Here is a 24,504-nt window from a genome sequence, read left to right on the forward strand (position 1 = left end):
ATTTTTCTTGTGCAACATGACAAATTGACAAATGTGGAAATCTGTTTAAAAGAAAACAATTATCACTATGAGAGCACTCAAAAGTCTAAATGTTTCATTTCAGGTTTTTTTTTTTTGTTTGTTTTTTGTTAAATCAGATACCATTTTAAATTGACAGGAAAATACCCAAAAAAGGACAAATGGAACAGGGCCAGGGTAATTCCAAAGGGCAATTCCTCTCTTTGATGAAGTCCTAAATGTCAAAATGATCTTTTAGAACTCAATCTTTCAAATTTTTACATTAAAATTAACAAGCAGGGGCAGCTGGTGGAGCAGTGGATAGAGCACCAGCCTTGAATTCAGGAGGACCCGAGTTCAAATCTGATCTCAGACACTTAACACTTCTTAGCTGTGTGACCCTGGGCAAGTCACTTAACCCCAGCCTCAGGGGAAGGGGGAAAAAAAAAAAAAAAAAAAACAATAAGCAAACATATATCCTAGATGGAATTATTAAAATGTTAAAATTTAAGATAAAATTTATTAAGAAAAATTTTATTCACAAGCTACATCACTTATTGAAACTCATGTAAATCCTTAATCTCTCTTGTTTCTTCCTGTGGGAATAAATCACACTTATCAAAGGATGTTATAAGTTTGCAAGTATTTTCCTTACAATTTTTCTCATCCTGTGAAGTAGGCAGTGTAAAGCAGATATTCCCATATTTCATTTGAGGAGCCTTCGGTTCTGACCTGCTCAGGTTCACTTAGCTAATGAATTTCAGGTAGGATTCCAATGTCTTATGCCAAGATCAACACTTTCTCTCAAAGTCCTTTTTTCAAATCTGTAGTCGAGGTTCATAAAAATAAATGGTACTGGACTATAATAGTTTGGAAGTATATTTACCAGTAGTTTCTGGAATTTAATATGGCTAAAGTTGAAACCCATGAACACTACACTGATAAGATTACTCACTGATCAAAGTGGCAGGTTATGAGTTTTCTTTAGCTTTTAAAAAGGGTCTAAATGTTTATAGAAAGTGAAGAGTGTTCTGACAACAAAAATTGGTAATTTAAGTCAGGGATCAAGATTTTCTTTAGTCTTTCCTCTAGATTTCAGGGAACTTAAACATATACAGTGCACAGACTTCACTCATTTCCTGTTTTCCAACTCCTTAACAACCTGACCTTTTCCAACTCCTTAACTGAAAATTATGATTTTCCCCTTGATCTTCTCAAGAGGTAAGAAGGTACATGATCATCACTTCTTTAAATAAATTCAGAACTCAAAAGATACTGTCCCTATAAACTTGAGAGAATTAATTGCTTCCTTTTTTCAGTTACCTCCCAGCCCCATAGCGCAAAAAGCAAGAAAATAGTTCTTAGAACTTCCAAAGCAGCTTTTCTTAGGGGAACAGCTTCAGAAAAGTTCACTTAACATACTTTTAAAGGAATGCATGGAGGGCAGATTAAGAGAGCAGTAGATTGATACACTACCAGCTCTGGAGTCACTAAAACTGGCCTTAGAAAACACTAGCTATGTAATCCAGGCTAAATCACTTAACCCAGTTTGTCTCTAAAGAAAGACACAAAGCATAAGTTTTTAATTGTGGTTATTAAAGTGAGTTAGCCAATTTGTACCTAAAAGTCAGTTAATCCCCATTTTAACATGGTTAATATTATGTGGCTTACAGAACAATTTGAGAAATATAAAATCCTTAAATTAATCTCCTTGGTTCTTAGGTATAAAACTTTTCCTCCTTTTCAGGAAGTTATATATTAAGGTTAACAGAGAAATGATCTGCTTAAACAAACAGTAACATTAATAGTGCTCTATAAAAAGGGAATAAATTGTGATTGTGAACTTGTGTACTGTTTTTTTTAAATAGCAGTTTCTTAAGATTTAGTCCATATAGAAAAAAGAAGAGAAATGCAGCTTTTATATTACTGAACTTTATGTACAAAATCAATTGATTTCAAATAAACATTTAATGTAAAAACAAAGGTCCATTTCAACAACTGAACTTTTTTTCCCATTTTTTAAACACATCTACTGTACCATTCAAATGCTGACCAGCTTACATGATTTCCTCAAAATCTCTTATCAAGGGTACATATAGAAAAGGCATCTTTTTATAAATAGAAACAAAGGGATTTTTTCAGCTTTTATTATAAGATGACATAAAAAGTTTACTCAACAGAAGTAATTTCATTACTATTTTTGGGGGGATCACCAACTTTTGTGCAAACAATGCTAGCCTTCTTTTAAGCATTAAGAGCATAACTGCTTAAGAAATGACATAAGCAATAATTCTAGACCTACATCTCCCCTAAAATAATCTTTTTTTTTTTTTTTTTTTTTTTTTTTTTTTACATATGTGCACAGCTTTAGCAAATTAAAGCCAGAGAGAAATGCTTGAGATCCACTATCCGGAGGCATACTTTGAGTTACGAGAAAACTCATCACTGGAGAGCTGACAACTCAAGAAATCTGTAATGAAAGCTGCAGTTTCCCTCTTTCCTATTTTTACACAAAAATCAGTGACTAAGAACTTAATACTGGATGACAAATCACATCCACACCATTAGTTAAATAGTCTCACAGTTAAACACATCTTAAAGACCAATCAAATCAGTATTTACATTTTATAAATTTCTGAAGACACCATTAGAAAGCTTTTTATCTCCCTTTACTAAACAAAATAGGGAACTGCATCTGATGGTGGAGGAATGAAATAAAAAATTAAAAATACCTGTATTTACAGCAGCATTGTTCCTTTATAAATAAAGAATATGAAAATGCAATATCTTAAGGATAATAAAAAATTGAGGTGATGTCTCTCAACCACAGTGCCTGGAGTTGGAATAAAAACTCATTGGTGCTGACATTGTGCCAGTAGTGAAACAACTTCCTACTAGAGAAAATTCAACTGTAAATGTGTGCAACTAAAGAGTGAAATGCTCAACTGAGCTTGTATGGAGTGAGGGACCTGCTGGAGTAGCACACTCACATGTGGAACAACTTCTCTGTCTAACCTCAAAGGGAGTTCCTCCCTTCTTTCAAATTAGAATCTGTAAATTCTTCACTCAGTATGCTATGATACAATACAAATAAGATGGGACGCCTGAATTTTCAAAGTGTAGTTACCTAATTTCAAAAGAAAAAAAATTTAGCAAAACATTCAAGTTTAAAAGAATACACTGGGTGAGCAATGCATCAAAGTTATCCACATAAAAACACATTGCCAGAAACAAAACCAAACAACTCAGCCTGGTTATTACCTCATGTTATCAAAGGTGAAAAGTCCAAGATCTTCTCAAACAGGCACAAGTCTTCGAAGTGCTAGCTTATCTTTTTGAAAAATATAACTGAATTTGTTTGATGTACAACTATGTCCAAATTTGTTGACTCTTCATTCAAAATTAATAAATGATTTCAAGAAGCAAGGATCAAGGTCAGACTGAAAATAGTAATGTGCATAATTCTGCCAAAAATTGATGTCTAAATTGCTTAACAAATGAATTATATTCCAATTCCCATTCCCAATGTCTCACAATTACAAAGTAGGAAAACAAGTCACAAATGCAAAAAACTTATAATTTATATATATGTAAGTTTTTTATATCAATTCAATAGATTTCATAAGACATTAATTAATCGCTCAAGTTACAAAAAAGCTTTTTATGAAGTATTGCTCTTCATGCTCAAACTGGAGAATATTGCAATGACATCACTACAACTGATATACACGTTATTACTTGCATAACGAAGCCAAGTGAACCCTGATACAATGTCTTTGTTGAAATCATTTACTTCATCTAACAGTGCCTGGTTGGAACCTATGATTTACAAAATAAAAGAGAAGAGAAGCTCTTCCTAGAGAGTGTATTCCCCAGAATGTTGCTCAGTGTTTGTCCATCACACGGGATTAACATTACTTTTCAGAGTTTTTGTTTCTTACTCTGTTTTGAAACCCCTGAGACCATATCGGTTTCTGAAATCCTCTCCTTTGGGTGAAGGTCACTATATCCGTTGGAGGTCCCATTTTGCTCTTCAGTCCCTTCTTCACTTGCTGGGAGAGCAGCTTCTCCTTTGTCTATTTTCTGCTGCATTTCCCGGAGCTTTGTGACTGCTTTGTCTATTGACATTATGCTAATGAGGTTAAAGTCATGCATGCTGACCAGGTGAAGCATGAAGTTTCGACAGAGATTCTTCTTAATGATTTTCTGTCCATAATTCTCTACAAACAGCATACAGGCATGATTCATTTGATTGTCAGCAATAAACCTGTATAACAGAATCCAATTAGCAAGGTTAGTTATCAGTGCCATTTGTCCACTTTTTGAAAACTTTTAAGAGAATACACTGAAACAACTTTGAGTTTAAATGGTCTTTTTTTGCCTCTTAGAATACTTAGAGTTAAATATTTATAGAAATGCTATTAGTCTGAGAACTATCACCCCAGCATATAATTATGGCCACAAACAAGGCATAATCATTCTGTTTTCCTTCTGTCTGCATCATTTCCCTAATCCCCACATGAAAATCTTATCACCCTACTTTTTGCTGGTCCTCATGACCTTGGCTATCATTAGCACACTGCTTCCCCAACATTTTTATTCTACCACATGCTCTGGGCTAAGTAAAAAGCAGAATTTCTGCTTCTGGATGGTTTGGTACTGAAGGATGTACTGTTAAAGGCAAGGGTTGTGTATGGGAGAAGTCTGGGAGCTTGGAATAGACCAGTCTAATTCAGATTGGCCATGGGTGTGCCAGTCAGAGACAAATAATAGGGGAGACTTGTACATCTGTAAAACAGATAATTTCAGAGGGGAAGGTGCTACAGTTGAGATAGCAGGAAAAGCTGAATGTTATGAAGTATCTGGTCTTTGAACTAGCTGACCTTCTAAGTAACAAGGGGTGCCAAGGAGCAGAGATTAGGCATTGCTTCCATGTTGGGGCAGAAAGGAAAAGGGGGGAATGAGTCCATGAAAAGGTAAGAAAGACAGGGCATTATTTGTGAGGAAGGGCAAGAAGGCTGGAAGGGAGGCAAAGATTACCTATAAGTTGTGAAGCATCTTTATGTCAGACTTTTAAAATATTTGGTCTTAGAGGTAACAAGAAGCTACTGAAATTTACTGAGGAAGGAAATCATATGATCAAACCTACGCCTTGGGAAAAACAATTTTTGGAAACTGTGTGCAAGATGGAAGAAAGGCTGTAGGATTTGTGGCAAACCCAACAATTAGGAGGCTCTCTCAATATTTCATGCAAGAAAAATAGGAATACATGAGGTTCATGTTAGAAAAGAGAGAGCGCTTTGGGGAAGCCCAAGAAAGCTTCTAAGCTACTTTGTTGCTACCCCCTGATACATGAAATACTTTTGCCATATTAAACTTATTAACTACAGAATTTAAGCGCCTTCTATATGCCAAGCACTTTAGACATATTATCTTTGTTCCTCACAAAAATTCTGTGAGGTAAGTGCTGTTACCCATGCCCCCCTTCCCACTTCACATCTGAGCCAACAGAAACAGATAAAGTGACTTGATCAGGGTCACACAGCCAATAAGTGTTTGAAGCAAGATTTGAGATGTTAGCTCTTTCTACCTCCAGGAACCCTAGGAAATGTGAGTTAAGGCCTTACAGAAATTTTTAAAAATCAAGTGTAACTACATTTGTAACATATTCATCAGAATACTAGCAAATGGATTTAAGAATTAATGTATGTAAATTATTTCAAAACAACCCACCCATGCTTCATGACATGTAGATTCCATAATTTCATCACTTCTTTTTCTCCTTCATTAACGTCAGAAAATTCTTCAATTTGCTAAAAGTAAATGTGAAAAATTAAATCAAAGATAAAATACCAAGGGGGAGGGATGAAGTCATTTGTACTAACACAATTCAGACACAATGAACTATATTAATAATACTAACATAAATAACAAATATATCTGTAAATACACTATTAAGTATCAAAGAAGTCAAAAGGCACCCCCCCAAGTATTATACAATTTAAGTTTGCACAGAAAGACACTAATTCTTTTAAAATTATAGTTATCCATCTAATCAAAATCTACTTAATACTACCTTCAGGTTTACCAATTTAAGATATAAAAGAGAAAACAGCACCAAATGAATTACACTATTAAAACCTACTTATATCAACAATAGATACAATGTATTCTAAAGTCTTAGTGCAGCTTTAACCTTTAAAAGCTTAAACACAGAGTGGCTTAATAGCGCTTGAACACAATCCAATTTTTCAAAGTTAAAATAACTACTTTTTTGCCCTAAGGTGGTAAGTGGGAAAAATGGTAGATGGATCAGGACCCCTCCTGTCCAATTTGTGTGGAACAAATCATTAATTATTCAATCCTGCAATTACCCAAACTACAATGACATGGGCTAGTTTTTTATGAACCCCCAAAGAAAAATAAATGTCAATGCCAAATTTTTAAGGGATAATATTAAAACTGAAAATTACAGTAATTGTTTTTTCTCTTAGCCATTCAGGATCCTTTTCATCTTCACTATCTACTTCCATTTCTTGAGGTCGGAGTGGTAAACAAGTGTCACTGTGGAAATAGAGTCGATTGTGTCCACTGCTGTATGTTCGTTGCTGTTCTACTTCTCCATCTTCAGATTCAAGAAATTCAGACATACTTGCTTTTGTACGTTTTGGTCTGTTGAAATAAGCATAAAAACCAAGTAAGAATGATCTCAGATGGCTATTAGCACAATAGGAATACATAACAAAACTGAATGCAAAAATAACCACTAATGAGCCAATTATGTGCACCTCATGCATTATCAAAAAATCTTTTTCATCTATATTCTACAGCATTTAGATCAAAGGCATTCGAGATAATTCCACAGAGAAATGATTCTAGAAATAGCAATGACAGAGAATGGCAAAGCTAAGATGAACTAGGTGGAAGAGAAATTAAAAATCTTAATGTTCTGGTACCTAAAGCTACAATCAACCACAAAAAGCCTTAGGAGGAAAATTTTTACAATAGAGTGCAGCTGAAAGCATGTTTAATTTCCCTTCATTTTGAGCTTGGCATACAGACTAGTGTGAGTCTCATACTACTGTCCAACTCCAGTTAGGATTCAAAAACAAAAACAATTGCATTGAAACAGGATTTCAGAAATAAGAGGGACCTTGAAGGTGATTTAGTTCAACATGCTTATTTTTAAGGATGAAATTACAAGTAAAAAGAAGTGAAATTATTTGAACAATTTCACAAAAATTAGATGATAATGGCAGAGATGATTAACATAACTATCTGTTTCTTAATCCACTAGGCTGAATTCTTTGCATTTCCTTTCCACTGTCACAATAAGAAATTTTGCAATCTTCCCAAGACAACTCACATAGATGTGTAGTAGTAGTAGGAGAGACAAATTTTAACCAAGGTAGAGTTCTAGAAAATAACCATTCATTGAATAATTATGGTCTGAGGTTCAAAAAAAAGACAACTTTAAAAAGGTGAGAAATCTGTGTAGTTGTCATGGAGGGGAGGGTCACAAAGAAGGCCGCCAGTTCCTAAAACTTAGCTATTATTAACATAGTACCTCACAGACCTCAACCCATCCAATGTATTTAGCCTTCATTTAAATTTTCACATTTATTTTTAGCAAAGAATTTTCTGATGTTAATTAAGGAGAAAAAGAAATGATAAAATTATGGAATTACAGGTCATGAAATTTGCAAAGCAAACATAACTATTTGTTTTTTAACATTTGCAAATTTGGAGGCAGCTAGATGTTACAGTGGATAGAGTACAGCCCTGAAGTCAGGAATATCAGAGTTCAAATCTAGGCCTCAGATACTTAATACTTACTAGCTGTATAACCTTAGCAAGTCATTTAACCACAATTGTCTCACCAAAAATCATATGCAAATAGCAAAACATAAAAATGCTACTTTCTTCTAGCAATCTTCTATTTCCTCCAACAAGACCAATTAGAAATAAGATGTCAAGCATTTGCTGTTTGATCTTTTAACCTACCTACATACAAGAATGTGTGTGATCGGTGTTCTCTTTACCGGTCCATTACGACTAAAGGCAAACCCAGGCTGACGATGAATATCCTGAGGATTCCCTGCATAGGAGCCATCATAACACTCATTGATAGAAACATCTATTCTAGCACCTTTTGGATGATACTGTAACAACAAATAGTAAACTCATTAGTTAAAAAATTTGCCATGTCGCTAATTTTAAAATTAGTGTGACCAAAAATAAAATTTTCCCCTTTAATGATCATTTAGCACAGAGCCACCAGGCATGTAGATGCTATAATAATGAATACTTATTCTTACCTCCTTCTCACTAAATGTAACCCAACTTTTAATTCCAAAATATAACAAATAAGAATTTGTATTCAATTATGATTGGGGGCGGGGAGGTAGAAGGTGGGGGTGGGGAAAAGGGTATGTTAAGAGAATTACTTAAGTAACATTTTCAATATGGTTAGAAACAAATTATTTTCATAAATATGTATTTGGCATTCTTTAAATGTAGAAACTATTTCTGAACAAAGGATGAAAACAGGTTTAAAAAAAAAAAAGCTTAGTTTTTAATTTCTTTATTCCATTTATCATATTTTACATTAGGACAGCTAGATGGTACAGAGGACAGAGTGTTTGCTGGACCTGGAGATAAGGAAGATTCATTTTCCTAAATTCAAATCTGGCCTCAGATACTCCCTAGCTGTGCTACCTTGGGCAAATAATTTAACTGTTTATCGAAGTTCCTCATCTGTCAAATGAGCTGGAAAAGACAATGGCCAACTGCTCTACCAACTTTGTCAAAAACAAACAAACAAAAAAAAAACCCCAAATGTAAAGAGTCCAATACAACTAAACCACAATTTTTTTCACATGCATATTGTTTATTTTATTGAAAACTAAAAAAGAAAGCTTACTTACTACATAATTGAAGATAAATCTGCTGTGACAGAGTTTAAGATGTTTGAGTAAACTATAAAGCTTGCGGCAATTCAATGTGCACCAAGGGCAATGCAAGTCATCTCTGGCTTCAGTTTGTTGTCTTGTATTGTTGTTATAAAGGAACTGGAAAACGGGCAAGTGCAAACTTAGTATATTTTAAAATAATTGACTGCATTGTCCCTATCTCTATAAAGAAAATAATCTAAATAAAACTTTAAAAATCTATTTAAACCATGGTGAGGGTACAAAACATTTACCCACTTCTACTTAAAAAAAAAAAAAAAAAAAACAAGGCAAAAAAGTTGTGACTGCAAAAGAAGCATTGTCAGGTTTGGTTTACCTGGTAAAATATTCGTAACTTCTGTCTGGGTTCATTTAAAATATCCTTTTCTTTTCTTGCTTGAAGGTCTGTAGATAATGATTCTTTCACAGCTGAAAATAGATTAATTCTAATTTATGAAAATATTATGGCTCAATAAAGAAACATCACAAAATAATTAGTTGCTCAAAGTATTCTAATAACTTTGCTTTTATTTAATTCCTCATGTCTCATTCTACTGGCCAACATAATTTTAAATAGGAATTTTTCACTGACTTAAGATGCTCCTTTAGCTCTAAATCTATGATCGTAGGAATGAACTACAATAAAATAAAAGGGGGAAAAATAAAAACTGCATGCTAAGAATGTTAAGCATAATGATTAAGCCTGAATTTAAAGAGCTTAAAAAAAAAATTATATCCTTTATTGTGGAAGCACAGGATTTAATTAATATATGGAATGTTGCATACTATCATGACTTAAAGATTTCTTGATTTGATCAACAATTTCAAAAAATTACTTGGGTAATGGTAGTGTGGAGATATTTGAAATGTCAGTTTTTAGTCCTACCTCTTACATGTTTACTTATGCGGTGATTCAAGACAATTCCAATGACTTGAAATGGAAAATGCCATCCGCATCCAGAGGGAGAACTATGGAGACTTGATTGTGAATCAAAAACACAGTATTTTCACCTTTTTTGGTTTTGCTTTTTTACTTTCTGTTTTTGTCTCCCTTTTGGTCTAATCTTTCTCACATAGCATGATAAATATGAAAATGTTTACAAGAGTTTCACATAGTAAACCTATATTAGTTTGCTTGGTGTCTTGGGGGAGAGAGGATATAAAAATGGAAGGGAGAAACATAAAAGTCTTACATAAATGAAAACTATCTTTGCATGTGTTTGGAAAAATAAAATACTATTTATTGTAAAAATGGGGAGGAAAAAAGAAATGTTTTCCTACCTATAGTCTGAGGGGGTTTTACAGAACCAGGCTTATTTTCTTGAGGGAGACTCTCTGAATTTCTGGTTGCAAGAGGTTTTGCTATAGGAGCTGTAGATTTATCATTGGTGTCTCCTGTCCAACGAAGTGTGAACTGCAAAGTAGGTCCCTGAGAAAATGTTTCAAATGGAGGTAGCCTCTAAAAAAGAAAAAAAACATTAAGATTGATGCTAAATAATGTCCAAGTATTGTTCATATTCATATGTGGTTCTATAAACATAAAATCATCAGTCCTTCCCTCTGGTCTCAAATAGTTTGTCCAACATTCAAGTTTGTTCTAGTTATTATTTTCCTGATATGCTTCTCAATACTTGTTCATTTTCTTTTTAGTTTCCAAATAACCTTCATGTAACTTTCTGTCCCTCATAGCTACAGCCAAAATGAATGGATGTTGCTTCTAATAATAGGAATATGCTCCTAATAATATGAATGACAGATTTTAAATTAAAAGGCTTTATACTTGCCTTCCTCTTAAAGATGCTGTCTACTTTCATCTATCTACATTGGTAGAGCTTAGTACACAGGGTCCTTTACATCTATGTATTTGTAAATAAATGTATTTCCAATAAGGCTCTTACTTCTAGAGAAGATTTAAAATTCTAGTTGGATTAAAAAAAAAAAAAAGAAACCAAATTAAGAGCTTAATAGGGCAGTCTAGACTGAGGGTCAGTGTTTTTCCTTGTAACTACACATAAAATTAGCACCAACCATTTCTATAAGTTATCTTAAAAGATTACATGAATGTGTTGTCCTAATTTACAAATTACAAACCCAATTCCCTGAGAATTTATTCACAGAATTTCTATTACTAATGCTTTCAAGTTCTAATTGAGAAACAGTCCAAGTATTAGAATGGCATCCATGAAGTATTAATATTAAGAGAATTGGAGAAAAAACTCCATAATTTAAAATGACTTCTCTATGGAAGACTTTTGAAAAGCTATGGACAGAAACCACACTGATGAGAGGATAATTTTCATACAATATATATGCACAAAGAATGCTCACACAATTGTAATTACATACTTTCCCATCAAGAATTGTTTCCCACGTTGCTCTTTTCTTACTAATTGGACATTCTTCCATTTCCTGCATGGCTACTTCATATTCTCCATCTAGAAGCTGCAAGCGCCTATTAGGTAAACACACTTTGAATTAAATTCTGTTCATTATTTGGCAAGCATAGAATTTTTTGTAATATAAAAACACTTCAAAAGCAAGTGCTTATACAAAATAATTAAATCACAAAGCACATCATTCTTTTAAAAAGTATGAGTAGTCAATACATATTTGTAATAAGTTTTGTTTTTCTTCCTCATTGGAGAAGAGGGGAGTGATAATGTATTACTGCAAATTGAATTTTAAAATACTTATGTTACATGTGAATATATGGACAGCTTCATTTTCACAAAATTACACTTATTTATAACAGCTATTAGTCAAACTAAAATTTCTGTCTGGGTCTGTACCAACAAAAGAATGAAACATTTCATCATGAAGTTAAGCAAAAGTCTGCAGAACAAAAAAAGTGGTACATGCAGTATAGGCAAGTAATTTACTTGCTCCAGTTTATTCAGCTATAGAGAGAAAAGTTTTTATTACCTTTCTAAGGTTCTTCCCTTCTACAGCATTCTACAATTATCAAAAATATATAATATATTTACATATTAATTTTAAATTGAAATTATAAATAAAATTCTATCAATGAAATCCTATTAGCTTAATAATAAGCTAATAAAAATATTGGTTCCTTTTGTAGACTTGACTATAAGATCCCATAACTTTAAAAATAAATATATTTGATATAAAATATGATACATGGGATTTACAAAATTTCAATTACTTTGAAATACAGAAACTTTGACTTAGGAACACCAAAAAATAAAATGAAAACTCACAACACAAGATACAGAATCAGATATGCAATTCTGGGCATGGCAAAGTATGGATATTTTGTTTATGATAATGTATTTGCAAAAAGGAATATTGTGATATACATGTAAAATAATTTCTAACTCATGAATAAACCTGGTTACCATTTGTGAAGCACCTCAATTCATCATGTTAAGAATTACGCATACAAAGACAAGTCCTGCCTTCAAAAAGATTTCATTTTCCTAGGGGACATATTATGAATCAAGTTTACATAGATGACTGCAATAAAAGTTTTATTTGGATTTTAATATTTCAGAATGGAAACCTTTTATCTCTCTTTTTGATCTATTTCAAAAGCAATCTAAGGGTTAATAAACTTTCCAAAATTAAAAACGGATAAAGGGAAGATAGTTGCTCCCTGTCATCATCATCCATAAAGGTAAGCAATATCTCTGAACATACCACCTTAGCATGTGAAATCATGCTTAGGGTTTCTAAAGGGAACACCTGGAGCTACTTGCCAACCTTTGCTCAGTTGCCTCTATAAATTAAATGTCTATCATTTCCCCTTGGTTAGTATTATATGAACACAGAGTCAAAGAAAGTGATTTTAAATCTAGTGATTCACAAAATGTAATACCAATGACAATTGTTTTGGCATTTTAAAGTATCCAGAGTATTAAGGGAATTTCATTTTCACCTTCAAGTTCTATTACCTGTTTTTATCAAATACAGTCATCTGTGCTACAAAAGTCTTTTCCCCATCTTCACGATTTGAAGAGTTTCGTTTTCTTCTGGCTGGAAGTTCTTCATTGACATCTAAATTTGAAAAGCATTTCTCTCATAATTCAAATTTGTAAAACAGGTGAATAAGCCAAAAGTAAAATTTGAAAGCAAAGGTTTTCTTAGCAATAAAACATGGAGAAATAAATCTTTAAAAAACCAAACAAAAATTTATAAACTCTTTAGTAATATTATTTACTACATGAACTTTGCTGGAAAAATGAACAATTTTCACTGAAAGATATTTTGGGGTAATGGGACCAAAAAAATTATACTCCAAGCATAAAAGTTTTAAATTTAAATTTCTCAAGGAAAAAAAATAAATTTCCCAAGTAAAAGAACTTTATAACACTGTAAAGGTTCTGTGTCATACTAGACTATGAATTGCATACACAAATTACAAAAAAATTTAAGTATAATCCAAGCAGCTGTTTTCCTCATTATATGAACAATTTGTAATTTTTATTCCCCCCCCCCCCGGGCAATTGGGGTTAAGTGACTTGCCCAGGGTCACATAGCTAGGAAGTGTTAAGTGTGGGGGGCAAAATTTGAACTCAGGTCCTCCTAACTTCAGGGCCACTGCACCACCTCGCTGCCCCAATAATTCTTACTTTTTAAGAGAATGATGAGATCAATTTTCCCAAAGTACATTCTGTGTCTCTATGACAAAATCTGACAAAAGTTATAATTACCTATATTTTCATTGGTTTCTCCATTAATCATTCCATTAAACTCTCTTCTTCCTGGACGAGTTACTCTAAATAGTAATGAGTAAGACTTCACCATATGGCTATTACTAGGTTCAAATTCATTACTTGAAACAGCAAGGGATGGACAGTTTCCTGGTTTTGTTTGGTTGAGGTCTGGATTCAAAGGCACCTGCTTTTTACCTGTAGGAACTTGCCTTATTGGACAACTTACATCCTATAACCAAGAAAAAAAAAAAAAAAAAAAAGAAATAGTAAATTTAAAAATCTTTTCAAATTTGTCAAGATTAGTTAAATTATAATACCCTTTTGAAAAAATTGGTCTATATTTTGCTTCTGATTTCTCTTTTCATTCTTTCAAAATCAACTGCTTAATGCTCAGAGCTTTTCTCTATCCTATTTGTTTCTTTTTATTTGACACTGCTGACCATCATTCTCTCCTCTCAAAGGCTTTATTCTCTTTGAGGTTATGACAGCACTATCTTAGCAGTGTGATCACATACCCTTAGTATTGTTGTTTCCTAGGATTAAGTCCTGAGTCTCTGTTCTCTCTCTGAAACATCTTTGGCTCCCACAAGCTTAACTTTCATCTCTACACAAATTATCTTCACATAGTAGACCAATCCTTTCCTTCAAAGTTTTAGTCCCAAATTACCAAGTGTCTATCAGATATTTCAAACTGGATTTCTTAAGGGCCATCTTTAACTAAATATATCAAACTGAACTCATCTTTATCCTTTAAACTTCCACTTTCTTTATTTTTGCTGATAGCACTGCCAACCTTCTGGTGTCGCTGATTTGCAATCTCAGCATTATGCCATTCAATTTCATCTCCAATACCTTCTAAATTCAATCAAGTATCAAATCTTGCATTTTTTACACTCACATAGCTGCACCTGACCTCAGGCCTTTATCACTTCAACTAGATAGTATTATCAGCCTCCTAACTGTTTCCTCTCAACTCAAGTTACTCACCAATCCAGGCACATTGCTATTCAAATTTCCTTAAGGATAGATCTGATATGTCTTTCCCACTCTACAACTGAACTGGTTTTTTACAATTTTGTTCCAACCTATCTTACTCCTCCTTACCCAGATCTGAAACACATTCTCACCTTCTTTCTGTGTCAGTTTCTTTTTTCTCACAACAAATATGGATATAAGTTTAAAAGAATTGCATATATTTAACCTATATCAGATTGCTTGCTTTCTTGGGGATGTAAAAGAGGCAGGAAGAAAAATTTGGATAACAAAGTTTTACAAAAATGAATGTTGAAAACAATCTTAACATGTAAATGGAAAAGTAAAACACTAGTGGAAAAATTAACAAAAACAGAAGGCAATGAGAATTTTCTTCTTCCAGATGCAAGGATACTGTGGCCTTTCCTTATTTCTTCAGTTGCTAGTGCTCTCCCTATTCAAATTACCTAATGTTAAAGACTATATGTATTTCTTGTTGTATCCATAAGTTCAGTGTGGTAAGAATTGTTTCTCTTGCAGAGTACCAGGAATTTGCTTTCTTACTCTTAACCATAACCATGACAAATATTGCGCATAACTAAATAACAAAATAAGTTTAGCCGTATATTGGAAATGTTGGTGACTATCTGAAGCAAAATGTACTGAAGAGATTTTCAACTCATTTATTGAGGACATTTTCGTAGTTCAAGTCTTTTGCCTATGGTATTTTTTTCTACTGCTCAGGAGCCAGTAAACATAGGTGTGAAAGTAGTTCCCAATAAGTTCCACAAAGCTACAGGACCAAGTCCACTGATCTTTGTTAAGACTCCTTTTTTTTTTTTTTTTTTAAATAAAGCTTTTTATTTTCAAAATACATGCTTAGTTTTCAACATTCACCTTTGTAAAACCTTGTGTTCCAATTTTTTTCTCCCTCCCTTTTCACACCCTCTCATCTAGACAGCAAGTAATCTGTAATATGTAAAACACGTGCAATTCCTCTATACATATGTCCATAATTATAACACTGCACAAGAAAAATTAGATTAAAAAAGGGAAAAAATGAGAAAACAAAATGCAAGCAAAGAACAACAACAAAGAGAGTGAAAATGTGCTATGTTTGTCCTCTCTTTGGGTATAGATGGCTCTCTCCATCACAAGTCTATTGTAACTGGTTTGAATCATCTCATTGTGGAAGAGAGCTACTTCTATCAATGATCATTGTATAATCTTGTTGCCATGTATAATGATCTCCTGGTTCTTCTCATTTTACTTAGCATCATCAGTTCATGTGAGTTTCTCCAGATCTCTCTAAAAACCTTACAGAACAATAATATTCCATAACATTCATATACCATAACTTATTCAGCCCTTCCCCAAATGATGGGCATCCACTCAGTTTCCAATTCTCGAGGCTTATTCTAAGACAACAATATACAATATAACTAGGGGAACAAAAGTGTCCTACTGTCTATGGTCAGATCATCTACAGATCCTTTCATGGACAAATTAGGGTACAGACTATAATGCTGTGGAGAAAAATCAATCAGAAGCGAGAACTACAGGCAGCACTGCCAACCTACTTATGATTAATGAGCAGTCAGCTCAGTCTGGACCCAGCCAGGAGTCAACTCTCAACTGCAGACCAAGGAGGCAGGGGAAAAGCTTCCAGAATAAAGGGCATGGCAGCTTTAACCAGACTTCCTATAGATAGCTGCTAAGGTCCCACAATCTTCCTTGGGTCAAGGATGCAGAATTAGTGTCAGGGCAGCATAGAGGGGGGTGGCAACAGCTGCAGCCAGCATCCATAGGGGACAGCAGGTGTCACACTAATGTAGAAAGGATACAGGTGCAAAGGAAGGAATTTGTAGATAACAGGTATGGCCATGGAAGAATAGACAGTGTGGGCAGTCATGACCAGTATGGCTTTATGACATTTGAGGGATTCCAAGAAATGGAGTCACACCACGGCTTTTAACACCATCTGTCTTAGGCTACTGCAGATTACTTGAAGCAAACAGGTCTTAAAAACTATCAAGAAAATAGGATTTCCTATAATCAACTTGTACGCAGAAAGACAAACACAGGGAAAGTTGGCAAAGAATTTTATGGGAATGCCAACATCTATCCCTATATCCAACATGAACTATCTTAAGAGGAATGTGGACAACCACACTGTTAAGACATCCAACCTTGATAGAATAGGAAAGTAACTAGAGAGAAGTCCTGAAGTGGTAAAGAATATAAAGAAGCTAGCAGAGCTGAAGCAGAGACTATTGAGGCTCCTGATGGAAGCTTTTACCAGCCAAGGTGGACTACAGGGATGAAGTTAGATGGGAAAAGTTTATTTGCCTTGCTCAGGTGCTCTGGACCAGCTTTCTTTATGGATCCAAAGTTGAGCCCATTTTGTTGTAACTTCCTTTATCCCCACCTTTGTGGCTGTGTACTTGTCATGCTTCCAGCTCTTGTTAAATGCCACTTTGCTTCTCAATTAATATTGTGAATCAGTAAGCCTACATATTTATAGCTGATGTTTTTATGAAATGTGAAAAACAATTTGAAATGAAAGAAATGAAGATTCAGTGTCAAGTGAAGGAGACAGAATCAAATAGGCTAAGTTTGATCCCCTCGTAAAAATCCAAACAGTTTGACTTAGTTACAATAATCAAATCTATGTATGTAGGTCCTTCAAAAATAGTTGCACTTACCTTTTGAATGACTCATATTTATTGATGGCCCCATCACCCTGTCAGTGATACTCTGCCATAACCACTCACCCAACACTTACACCAAACCTTCTCTCCCCCATCTCTCTCTATGCTGAAATTTTTCTTGTCCAAAAAATTTTCTGTCTTGTGGTCATGAATAAAGGTGGATGAGGAAGAGAAGAGAAAAGGGACTGCAATCCATATAAAAGAAAGAACTAACCAGAACCTTGCAACATTTAATCTTAAATCTTGTTTCGTGATAGCTTAAGGTTAGTTACTTCCTCTATAAAGCCTTTTTCTATTACCAAAGCACAAAGGTATCTCTAGGGAGATACCTTTTCCCTTAATTAGCACTTTTAAAAAGAATTGTTCTTTATCTTTTTTTATGATATTTATCTTCTAAAATTGGTACATTTAGGTCTTATTCCTGTGGACACACTTACCTTCCAAATTAAGTTATAAGAGTTTACAATTCTTGCTAGTTTCTTTGAGGACTAGAATAGAAAATACTGTTTCACTAACAGTAACATTTCAGGAAAACTAGCAATATAATCACTTTATACATTACCTTCCTTTTTTTGTGGCAAACTTTCACAAGTAGAACTTCCAACGTAACAGAATTTTGTTCATTCTCTGAGTTTTGTGATGGCTTATCTAAATAGAAAAATCAACAGTTTAAATTATTTTACCCATGACTTTTCAAATATCTAGAAGTCCAAACCTTCAGAAAAATCTTTACAAATTAAGTTAACTTAAATACTTTTGCTTAAAATTTAACCTTCCTACTAGAATGACAAACAGCACAGCTCCTGACTCTAATATCAAAAAGCTCTTAACCTTCAACTCTTCCTTCCAAGACAATGATGGTGTGACTAGGCAAATTACTGCCTTCAGACAATTTTCTCAGATAAGAAGTTCCAGCTACCTAGTCAATGTGCCACAAGGTAAGTCATTTTTCCCACCAGGTTGTTTCCTAAACAATTCTAGAATACCCTGCAAACTTTGTTTTTATTAAAAAAAAAAAAGGGGGGGAAGGGGAGGGGCTGAATAACGCGCATATAATGAATATGGTATTGCTTGTTTTCTCAATGGAGATGGAAGATAGGAGAATTTGAAAATTAGAAACCAAAAAAAAGAAAAGATTATATTTTTGGACCTAAAAAAAAGTTTAATGTTTTAATCTATATAAACTGCTCCAAAATTTCAAGTTTTAACATTTACTTACCTATGGATACAAAGTTAGCATTAAATGTTACTCCTTAGAAACAAGTTAAAAACATCTTTGAAAGACTTAAATTAATAATATATTACCTGTAGAGCCTTTTTAAACTTTCTTCTCATATCTGAACCTGTCCTATAGAGTTGTGCATAAAGTTTGACCTCTGCTTAACTCATGCCAGACACCTTTTCATCAGCTTCTCCCAACCTTTTTGTCAATAGAAGTTCAATGAGTGCGACGTGGTATTTCAGAACAGATTTAAAATTCACATTTCTCTAAATTGTGATTTAGAGCATTTTCCCCTCACATCTTTGATTTCTTTTCCAGAAAACTGCCCGTTCACATCCTTTGACCAATTTTCAGTTCATGAATGGCTCTTATTCTGCTACCACTAAGGCCACATGCTTTTCCTTTTTTCTTCTGTTGGACTCTTGATAGTCTTAATTTTTTGTTTCTCCTGCTGAGTTTTATTATTTTTTCTTCTAGTTTTATAAAGTAATTCTTTGGTAGTTTGATTTGTATGGCACTAAGTAACAACTTTGATGGCAATTACTATTTGTAAAACTAAGATGTTTTGATCTTCTCTTGCATAGTGTTTTTTATTTTCTTTTCCTAATATTGAACCAGCACCTCATTCCTGGTGTAAAGTCAGTCTGATCATAATCTATGATCTCCTTGATGTATTACTGTAATCTCTGATACTATTTAGACAAATATTCTTTAAGGAAACTGGTCTAATAGTTTTTCTTCTCTTTGCTTTAACTTTCTGGTTTAGGTATCATAATTGTATCTTCAAAGAAACTTGGTAGGATTCCTTTTTAAAAAACCAATTTAAAACTTAAAAAAAAAAAATTTTTTTTTTAATCTTTTAGAGTTCACCTGTAAATTCATCTGGTTCTAGATTTTTTCCCCCTAGAAACTGGGAACTTTCAATATAGCTTTTCAATCATATTTAACCAAAGTATTATTAATCCTCTGTAAACTTACAGAGGCTTTTAAAATGCCTTTAGTACAATGTAAAACAAATGTCTTATACATTAAATTTAGGGAAATTTAACCTGATAATAAAACTTTTTTAAAAAAGACTTTGTTAATGTTACTGCAGGGGCTGAAAAAAATACTGATGTCTTTAAAAAAATACAAGTAAAATAATCTTCAAAAACTGAATTATTTTAATTAACTGGTTGATATGGGTCATCAACACTGAAGACACCAGACCTGTGATTTCATCAGTATAGGGAGTTCCTGATAAGGAAGCCTACCAATGAAAATAACTACTTTCTCTGCAATTTGTAGTCTTAGCAAGTAAAGTTAAATGAGTTATCTAGTAACATGTAGCCAGTATGAAGCCATATTTGAAACATGAATTCCAAACTAGCATCAGGCTTCCTTCTTTAATTTAAAGAAAACAATGCTAAAATAAATTAATACATTAATAAAAAGCTTCTAATTGACATGCTATCAAATATGGATGATATAATAGAAACTATAGATCTATAGCTATAATTCTAATGGAACTCAGCAAACTAAATATTTTACAAGAAAACAAGTTTTGATATTGCTTTGTTCCTAGAACAGATAGAAAAATTATGGAATAGTAAGGCTCAAAGCAGTATGCTTATTAGAGTTCATTCTATTTTTTGAAGGAGAATTTGACTCCTTCCTCTTTTCTCCTGCTAAGAGAGCTTTAAGTCATCACCTCACAGCTGTCAGGTGTAATACTGTATTTTTTTTCCCTTTAGTCTTCCAACTGCTCTATCTTCAGAATTGATGACTTTCATTAATTTTCATTAAAAAGTTACTAAAGTAAATGAACATGAATATTCTGGAAATATTGTCTCTTATTTCAAAATGGCTTTTAGACCATCATTTTTTCCCCACTTACTATTAATTAATGTTTAGTATATCCATTAAAAAGCCATACACTTCAGTTTGAATTCCATAAATCATTCTTATATAATATAGCCTTACTTTTCCTTCCCCAAGAAAAAGTTTTTTTTCAATTTTCATTGTATAAGCTAATCTAAGTACAGATTTAGAATGTATTTCCACATCTCACTTCTACTTCTCAGAGATCCTTCAATGCTTATTTCCTAGACCATCTTCTACATGAGGCTATTTCCTGCCCCCTCTTTACCTCTCATCCCTGATCTCTCTCCTTCATGGAATGTAAGTTTACTGGGGCCAAGAACTTTTCTTTCTGAGTTCTATGTTTTTATTTGTACACCAAGAGCCTGGCTCTAAATTAGATGCTGAATAAATGCTTTTTTTAATTGAACACTGTATGTGTACATCACTACCTTGGCCTTATTGTATCAAATTTCTAAGAACTAAAGGAGGGTAAAAATATGCTATTACAAAAAATAAAGTGGATAAAAACCCAAGCTGTTTTAAGAATGCTACTCAAGTATAATTAACTAACATCCTAGAGTCCTAATTTCAAGAAATACCTATCAAGGAGCAGCTAGGTGACGCAGTAGATAGAGCATCAGCCCTGAATTCAGGAGGACCTGAGTTCAAATCTTATCTCAGACACTTAACATTTCCTAGCTGTGTGAGCCTGGGCAAGTCACTTAACCCCAGTTTCAAAAAAAAAAAAAAAAAAAAAAAAAAAAAAAAGTAGTAAATAAAACCAGACAAGGGAAAGTTACATCTTAGTGGTAACCTTCTTTCCCGCTAATCTTTCTTTCTAGTATATTTAAATAAATGAATGAATGAATAAATGAAAAGCTAAAAAAATAAAAAACTCAGGGAATATCCAATCTTTCCCAACTGACATTGTTTTCAAATCTATTTTTAATAAATTATTTCTTGGGAAAGGAAGCTAACAACTAATTTTTATTTTATTTTAAAACAATTAATTTGCTTTAAAAGCTTTGATCAACATCAAAAATTTCAAATTAACAAAGATAAATAACTTTAAAAAAATTTCCCCCCCAGAATTTGGAAAAATTCTGGCTTATCTGGCATAATTTTTATTTAAAGAAATGTGAAGAAACTTAAAGGCTTCAAATATTCCAAAAGTATCAGAATAACCCAATAGAACAAACTGAATTAACAGTATAAATATTTGGAAAAAACCTTAAAACAGTAGCTTTTAGTTAATTTCTATATGGATATTTGAATAGCCTAATAAACTTCTCAGTTACAGTACACTAAAGGTAGTTGAAGTGATCACATTTTTAAAAGAGATTTAGATCATTAAGTTGGTAATTAATTTTTAAAACACTCAATAAATACTCATTAACAAATCAAGTGTCTAATATCGCTAGGTACTAGGTGTACAAATACCTCATATAGCCCCTGACTTTCTCCTTCTCAAGGAGCTTAGATATGCAAAAAGTAAATAAATATAAGGCATATACAAAATAAATATATACTTATCTGAAGGGAGGGTAGTAACTATAGAAATCAGAAAGAACCAAAATGTTCACTTAACAGCTATTCTAATATCTTATCAAACCCTAAAATATGGATGTAGATCTTAATTCTGTTGAAATGAACATGAATTCTCTTGAATATGCCTTGGACTACAGGACAGAACTAAGTTATTAAAGTGATTATGCAACATTTCTCTTTTGTACCAAAGACAATCAGGCACTATAGAATTATGGATCTTTTGATGATGAATGATAACCAACTTGAGGATGCCCATAAGACTTCTAGATTATGAATCATTGAGGTATAATTTTTCACACCTTTGTACTACACAACATACATCTTATGTTCACTAATAAGTACCAATACACACAAGGATATCCAGGTCTGTTCTCCCCTCAAGATTCTATAGATTTGACATTGTTCTCTCTTGGAATATGATCACCAGAATGATGGTTATAGAGATGCAGTTTTATGCTGCATATTTATAAAGTTTCTCTAATACTTGGAACAGCAGAAATGATAATATGGATTAAAGATGAGAGCTAAATTTTGACCAATTCAAAGATAATACAACTGATTTTGAGATGATCATAAGACAGATGAAGCAAATGGATTCAGTATCAAGACTGGACTGCATTATTAGGATTGATGTCTAGCCTCAATGCCAATACCAAAATGCATCAGAAAATTTAAACAGGTAACAAAAAGGCAATCAGAAAGTAAGGCTGAAGTCCATAATATCTGAGACTCTAGTTTCAGAGATAGGCACTTTAGCTTGAATCTCCCAGAGGATCACATGAAGCAAAAACGAGTAACTAACTGGTTAATATTTTGAGAAATCAAAGATTTTTTTTTTAAACTAACAATCACTGAATAATCATCTTAAGTAATTTTAGAATTACTATTTAAGGAGGGGCATTTTACACATGTACAAAAAGCATTTTCTGTAAGAATGCCAACATTATTAAACTTTTAAAAGGTACATACCATTTTTGTGGAAGAAACCAGTAAATGTAAGCTGTAGATGAGCTGACAAGCTAAACAAAGAAAAGGAAAAATTAGGATGTGTGCTCAAAGTTCATGATGACAAGACTGGTTATTTAAATTGACGTAAAGTACTTTTGGGAATCTGACGTGCAAAAATAAAAAAGTAAGCTTTTTTTTTTCCCCTGGCCAAAGTACAGTTTCTACCCCCTATTAATTTTAAAATATTTTTTACTTCTGGCTTCTATGTCTAAAAATCCTATTTAGCCTAGCTTTTTAAGAGAAAAATAAGAAGATGAATGTTTTCACATGAATAATAATTCGCCCTTACTACAAGATGTTAGAAAAGGAAAACAGATGATCCAAAGAGATTTTTCTGTGCTTCAGTTTCCCTACTGGTAAAATGGGGATTGTCTATTTTCAAAGGGATGCTGTGAGAAAACAACTGAATCTATCCAAACTACTTTGTGCATTCTATAGATACAGAATTTTAACAAATTTTTGCAAAACATTTAATTATGCTCCTCTTTAAATTATGTTTGCTATGCACATGTTCAAACATTGCTTCAGACATCAACTTACTGGGAATAATTTTATTTGGTTTAAATGTATACATCAATTCTAATTTAAAGAACAACAAAAAGAGGAAAGCATTTAGATGATTGTTTTAAAGGCATAAGTGGAAAGAAAATTACATAGATGAAACGGATAAGAAAATGAAAAACTGAGCAAAATTATCAACCACATAAGACATTCCCTATAACCTCTTGCTGAATTGAGAGTAAGACCACAGAATCGACTGATTAGGTGGTCACACTAAGCATTCAGCTTCAGGAGCTATGTTGCAAATGATTAAGGAAAGGGTGGATGTTGAGAAAATGGAGGTAAAAGGCTCTTAGTTCAAGAAGTTGGTCATGAAAGAAAGAAGAGATAACGTTTCAAATGTTTTCCAGGAGAGGGTTCAACTATTCATTTTGTGCAAAGAGAGAGCATCAGTGGAACAGGAATGATGACGCTGGAGATTAAGGGATGGAGCACAGGTGGAAAGTTTGGCTTTACAGAGACCTACTTTCCTCTGAGATGAGGGAAAGGACTGAGAAGTTGGGTGTAGAAGGCAGGTCTTCTGAGGTAAAAGTAGGTAGATGAGAGAGTGAGTTCATCCTAGATGATTTTTTTTCTCCTTGGCAAGTGAAATAAGTGGGGTTATCTATCCAAAGCTCAATGGGGAAAGGAGGCTAATTGTAAAGGGAGCAAAGGTTTGAAATACCTGTTTTTGCAAGTATAACAAGGAATGTAATGGTGATCGATAAAAGAACTGCTGAGCAACAATGAGACCCCTAGCTAATGTTTTAACTAGAACACACACATGTGGTCATTAAACTTTAAATTGCCAACAGAAACATGTTTTAAGTTCTAAGGGACATGTCCAACCCTGTCATTTTGCAGACAAAGAAAGCAAAGCTCAGAAATTACATAAGTTATCATTTCATTCCTTCTTAAAAATGAAGCAAAAATGTCGCATTTCATACTGCTAATTTTGATAGGTTGATTTAATCTAAATCATATCTAATTATGCCAAAATGAGTATAAGTATTCTTGCACAATCTATACTTAAACTAAGT

The 24,504-nt window shown here is 33.3% G+C and overlaps 1 protein-coding gene across 1 annotated transcript in view; it reads right to left on the reverse strand.

Annotated features, from left to right (window-relative positions):
* Positions 1 to 3,575: 3,575 nt before the first annotated feature.
* The window catches only part of SUZ12 (SUZ12 polycomb repressive complex 2 subunit), a 34,071-nt gene continuing 13,142 nt past the window's right edge, over positions 3,576 to 24,504 (reverse strand). Inside the window, exons 5-16 of the mRNA XM_074263632.1 lie at positions 22,886 to 22,935; positions 17,867 to 17,952; positions 13,619 to 13,850; positions 12,860 to 12,962; positions 11,295 to 11,400; positions 10,230 to 10,407; positions 9,286 to 9,377; positions 8,925 to 9,068; positions 8,002 to 8,159; positions 6,471 to 6,669; positions 5,731 to 5,810; positions 3,576 to 4,264 (exon numbers count right to left, since the gene is read on the reverse strand). Of these exons, the coding sequence (XP_074119733.1) occupies positions 3,919 to 4,264; positions 5,731 to 5,810; positions 6,471 to 6,669; positions 8,002 to 8,159; positions 8,925 to 9,068; positions 9,286 to 9,377; positions 10,230 to 10,407; positions 11,295 to 11,400; positions 12,860 to 12,962; positions 13,619 to 13,850; positions 17,867 to 17,952; positions 22,886 to 22,935 (1,774 nt within the window). The 3' untranslated portion in view covers positions 3,576 to 3,918. The remainder of the gene's footprint in view (positions 4,265 to 5,730; positions 5,811 to 6,470; positions 6,670 to 8,001; positions 8,160 to 8,924; positions 9,069 to 9,285; positions 9,378 to 10,229; positions 10,408 to 11,294; positions 11,401 to 12,859; positions 12,963 to 13,618; positions 13,851 to 17,866; positions 17,953 to 22,885; positions 22,936 to 24,504) is intronic.

The sequence above is a fragment of the Sminthopsis crassicaudata genome, chromosome 4 (assembly GCF_048593235.1).
Source record: "Sminthopsis crassicaudata isolate SCR6 chromosome 4, ASM4859323v1, whole genome shotgun sequence".
In the NCBI taxonomy this organism is placed as follows: Eukaryota; Metazoa; Chordata; class Mammalia; order Dasyuromorphia; family Dasyuridae; genus Sminthopsis; species Sminthopsis crassicaudata.